This window comes from Nanorana parkeri, unplaced genomic scaffold (assembly GCF_000935625.1).
Source record: "Nanorana parkeri isolate BGI_ZX_2015 unplaced genomic scaffold, ASM93562v1 scaffold73, whole genome shotgun sequence".
NCBI lineage: Eukaryota > Metazoa > Chordata > Amphibia > Anura > Dicroglossidae > Nanorana > Nanorana parkeri.
The window spans coordinates 1,156,922-1,161,436 of NW_017306341.1; the positions used below are offsets into that span (position 1 = coordinate 1,156,922).

At 40.7% G+C, this 4,515-nt stretch overlaps 1 protein-coding gene across 1 annotated transcript in view; it reads left to right on the top strand.

Moving 5' to 3' along the window:
- The window catches only part of RTKN2 (rhotekin 2), a 55,459-nt gene extending 51,671 nt beyond the window's left edge, over positions 1–3,788 (top strand). Inside the window, 2 exon segments of the mRNA XM_018576668.1 lie at positions 1,816–1,923; positions 2,629–3,788. Coding sequence (XP_018432170.1) covers positions 1,816–1,923; positions 2,629–3,176 — 656 coding nt within the window. The 3' untranslated portion in view covers positions 3,177–3,788.
- The last annotated feature ends 727 nt before the right edge of the window (positions 3,789–4,515 follow it).

The window sequence follows — 4,515 nt, forward strand, 5'->3', positions numbered from 1 at the left end:
AACTCCTTTTTTACTACTTTCTGTGTTATTTTTACCTATGATTAAATTATCAACATTTAGTTTAAGTAATTTTATTTTTATACCCTCCCCCCACTTTCTAGTTTAAAAGCTCCTCCAGTCTTTCTACCATTTTCCCCCCCAGGAATGCTGCACCTTTCCCATTAAGATGCAGCCCGTCTCGGCTGAAGAGCCGATAGCCGACTGCGAAGTCAGCCCAGTTCTCCAGGAAACCAAAACCTTCCTTCTGACACCAGCTCCGGAGCCACTTGTTAAGCTCCCTCAACTCGCGCTGTCTGTCCGGAGTGGCTCTTGGCACCGGCAGTATCTATGAGAAAACTACCGTGGAGGTCCTTTCCTTCATCCTAGCACCTAGGTCTCTGAACTCCTGTAAGCTTTTAATGCATTATTTCCATATATCTGTCATGGACAAGTCTACTCCAATTATAAATTCACAAAGGCATTTAGTTGGGAAAATATATCAGAAGTTGCAATCAATAGCCAGTGCAATGCTTGAACAATGCAATGACTGCTGCCAGGGCCGAATTTACTCTCCCTGCCGCCCCAAGGCCAGGTTCCCCAATACGTCGTCGTCGTCAATGCACAATATTCTGTAAATAACTAGATGTTAAAGTTGTAAAAAGGAAAACAAAAACAAAGCTGGGGTACACACATGAGTCCTCATCTCCCAGAATACCTAATTCCTTCTGTCATACTTGAATGGCTGGAATTCAGACCATAAAATGTAATGGTTGCCAAACATGGGAGCTTTGTGTGGATGGTCTGCACGCTTTTAATATACTTTTGAGGAGTCGTAAGCAAAGTAGCCTCAGAGGCATACTGACTTCCTGCACTTCAGGTTTGGGTGAGCATTTGTTGACCTCCTGCACTTCCGGCATGGGTGAGCATGTGCTGACTTCCTGCACGTCAGGCACGGGCGAGCATGTGCTGACCTCCTGCAAGTCAGGCACAGGCAAGCATGTGCTGACCTCCTGCACGGGCGAGCATGTGCTGACCCCCTGCACGCCAGGCACGGGCGAGCATGTGTTGACCCCCTGCACGTCTGGAGCATGTAACTTACTCTAACTCTTTATCTTGACAAGCTGGTTTGGACTTACTCTGGGATTTCTTGCTCCTCCCCTTATGGCAAAAAGGAGCAGCATGGAAGTGAAGAAAGGTGAGTATAAGCTGCTGTATAAGCAAAAATGCCCTGTATAGCTAAATGAAAGGTTCACTCTAAAGACTCTTTTTATCCATAACCGATATTTTGGTGGATGCTGACAGGTTGAATTTCCCATCAGTGTCTCCAGCAGTATGATCTCCACACTTATGGTCCTCTTTTATTTATTCTATTTCTCATTGCATGTTACAGCTGGAGATATTTACCCTAAGAGACCTAATAAACCTATAAACCCTGTTAATTGCAATATCCATTTTATATGGATTGTTCTTTTAACTATATGCCTGAACTTTGAAGTGTGTCTTGGTCTAAGCTGTATAATTTGTGAAATGCAGAGTACAAAATGAAAGCTGCAATTTGTTAAGCAGAATCACCTGTCAAATGTTTTGTGTTGTTGCATAAAAATGATTATTTTTGTTTTATCCTAACAATTTCCTTCCCCACTTATACATTGTTATTGTTACATATTTAAAAAAATCACTATTTTTAGCCGCAAAATTGTTTCTGGCCTTGCTGAATGTAATTCTAGATATTTTACAAAAATCTCAGAGGAAACATCTAGCTTGCACAGAACGTATTTGAAGTGTAAATGAAAATGTCTCCCTGCTGCCCTGCTAACATTGTTGTTCCTCTATCAGGTCAGTGGAAGCATTGTTCAGAAGAACTTATGAAAATAGAGATTATGTCACCGCGAAAACCACCATTGTTTCTAACAAAAGAGGCAACTTCTGTGTATCATGATATGAGTAAGTGGCATTTGTTACATAGGTTCATGGTTAAAGGGAACAATAAACCATATTGGATGTTATGTATCTTTAGGCAATCCATAATTAAAGCCTTGTGTACTCTGAATAGCAGGCTCCTACAGCTGCCTTCGCACTGACTGTATTCTTCTGTTGGGTGCCTATAAACCTGGCCTAATTTGTGTTATGCTGCTTCTGTGATTTCCACTCTGGCCCTTCCTTTGCTTTATGTAATCCTGGGTCATGCTACAACACATTGTAGTCTGCTGAGAAAAGTGAATCACAAAGCAGGTGCCGATGAGCTAAAAATCACATTTCTGCATGCAGCGCGTTTGTTCTGATTTGAGCCCTTTGCAGCCACATATGATTTGCTAATAAATTCAGACTTTCTGGCGTGGCCTTCAACGCAGAATGCTTATTCACAAGTGCACTAATCCATTAGAACGTATAATATAGTGGTCTGGCATCATGAAATGGGGAACTATGGGTTATTGCAATTCAGATTAGCATTCATTTTGTAATAAGGCTGCAGATGTCCGATAAAATAAAATGGCGTATTCAACCTGTCCTAAGCATCCTGAAAAGGTAATTTTGAGGTTAACTTTTATAATGTGACTAGAAAACCGCAACACTCTGTTACAATGTTGGCGCAGACCTCTTTCATGTCTTTAACACCTTTGTTAAATGTGTTTATAACTATACTTTTAGGCATTGGGTCACCTATGAAGTTTGAAAGCTTAACGGATATACTACACAGGAAAATTGAAGAAACCGATGGGCAGTTCCTTATTGGTCAGGAAGACTCTGCTCCTCCTCCTTGGGCAGCATTATTTGATGGTAACCACCAACTACACATTGAAAAAAACCCACATTCTCCACCTTTAAAAGGAGAAGTAGAAAATGTCATAGATGTCAAGGGGAAGAAGAGAAGGGCCCCACCACCACCACCCAATAAGACTCCATATACCGTTGGAGAACAAAAAATCCCAGACCCATCAGAAAAGGAGAACCTTTGGCCAAGATCAAGCTTTTCTCGCAAGTCTCTCGATGCAAAATTGAATTCCATCATGCAACAGTTCCAGAAGCCAATGACTGCCCCTCGAAAGCCAGTATCGTCTGATAAAAATGTCTCCAATAATGACGAGCTTCAGACAAGCAGTGAAGAGAATTGTCCATCCAGACCGACCCCAGCACCAAGGCAGAAGTCCATAAAAGAACGGTTGGATCCCAGATCATGGCTGCAGATACAAGAGTGACTTAATTCTGTGTATAATTCCACATGATGCGCGTGTGTGCATATCCTTTTAATTATATTTTTAATTCTATGTTGGATATTAAAACTGGAATAATCCACAGAAAATTGACTTTAATTTTCTACAAAGAACTCTGTGAAAATGGTTTTATTTTGTTTTTTCTCAATCCTCGGAGCAATTTGTTGCATAGAATAATTGGCTTATGTTTAATCACAATCCTATCCTCGTGTTATTTGTAATGTTCTCAGCCTATGTAGAAGAATTTTTCGAATACCCTGAAAGAAAACTGGGCTCTTAATCTTCAAAGAAAGTTTTCTTTCTTATCATTATCCACTGGATTGCAGACTGTTCTGCCTCATAATTACGCACAGAACACAAAAGTAAAATGTCAGTTTAAGTTGACTCACAGACATGAATTCTTGTCTGTGCCAGATGCCGTCCTGAGCTCCGGCTACACAATCATTAGCCTTAGTAATAGCGTCTATTACAGTTCATGATCTCTACTAATGAAATATAAGGAAATCGTATCGTATGCAAGCATGGAATGTAAGAAATGTATTGTAATGTTAACAATTGTTGGTAATGAAAAGCTGGTTTATGAAAAGGCGGATGATGCTATTAACAGCCTGTGGCTTTCGTTCGAAGCCAGTTGCTATGGACGACCGTTTCACTCGTCAGAAATCACACAGTGCAAGTATTCTGTGAACGTTGTTTACTCAACTTGTTTTTTAGTACATTTATATGTGTCTCTTTATATCGCTCTGTACACAATTAAAAAAAAAAAATAATGTAGATGTAAATTAACACTACAATAAATAACAATCTGTTCTATGTTAAAGCTGAACTCCAGGTATAAATACTGATGTATACTTGCATTGCTCCAACTTGGCCCAGTGTAAGTATTCATATTGTAGACCTGGTTGGCCCAGGGGGGTCCTGTAAAACACTGCAGTAGCAAGCACTATTACAGTGCTTCACAGTGATTGTCCAGGTCCTATATTGCTGCTGTCGGGAATCTCTGCCTCTGTATTTGGTAACCAGGACAGACATTGTGACCAGGATAGACAGTGATGGGAAGTCGAAGTCGAACATCTTACAGTTGTCCATGGAATGGGATACAGGTAAAATCCAATCAGAACACCTTTTCTATTGACAACTGTCTAAAATAGAATTCTTCCACTTCCCCCCTTACTTTAGAGAGATTTATCCTTGCTTTCTGTTGTGCTCCAGAGATCGGAAATAAGGGGAAATCTCCCCATGGGACCCAGTGGCAAAAAAACTGGGCCAGGCCATGCATTCTTTCATTCTGTGATCTGGGGATAAGAGATCCCCTTTTCTTCTA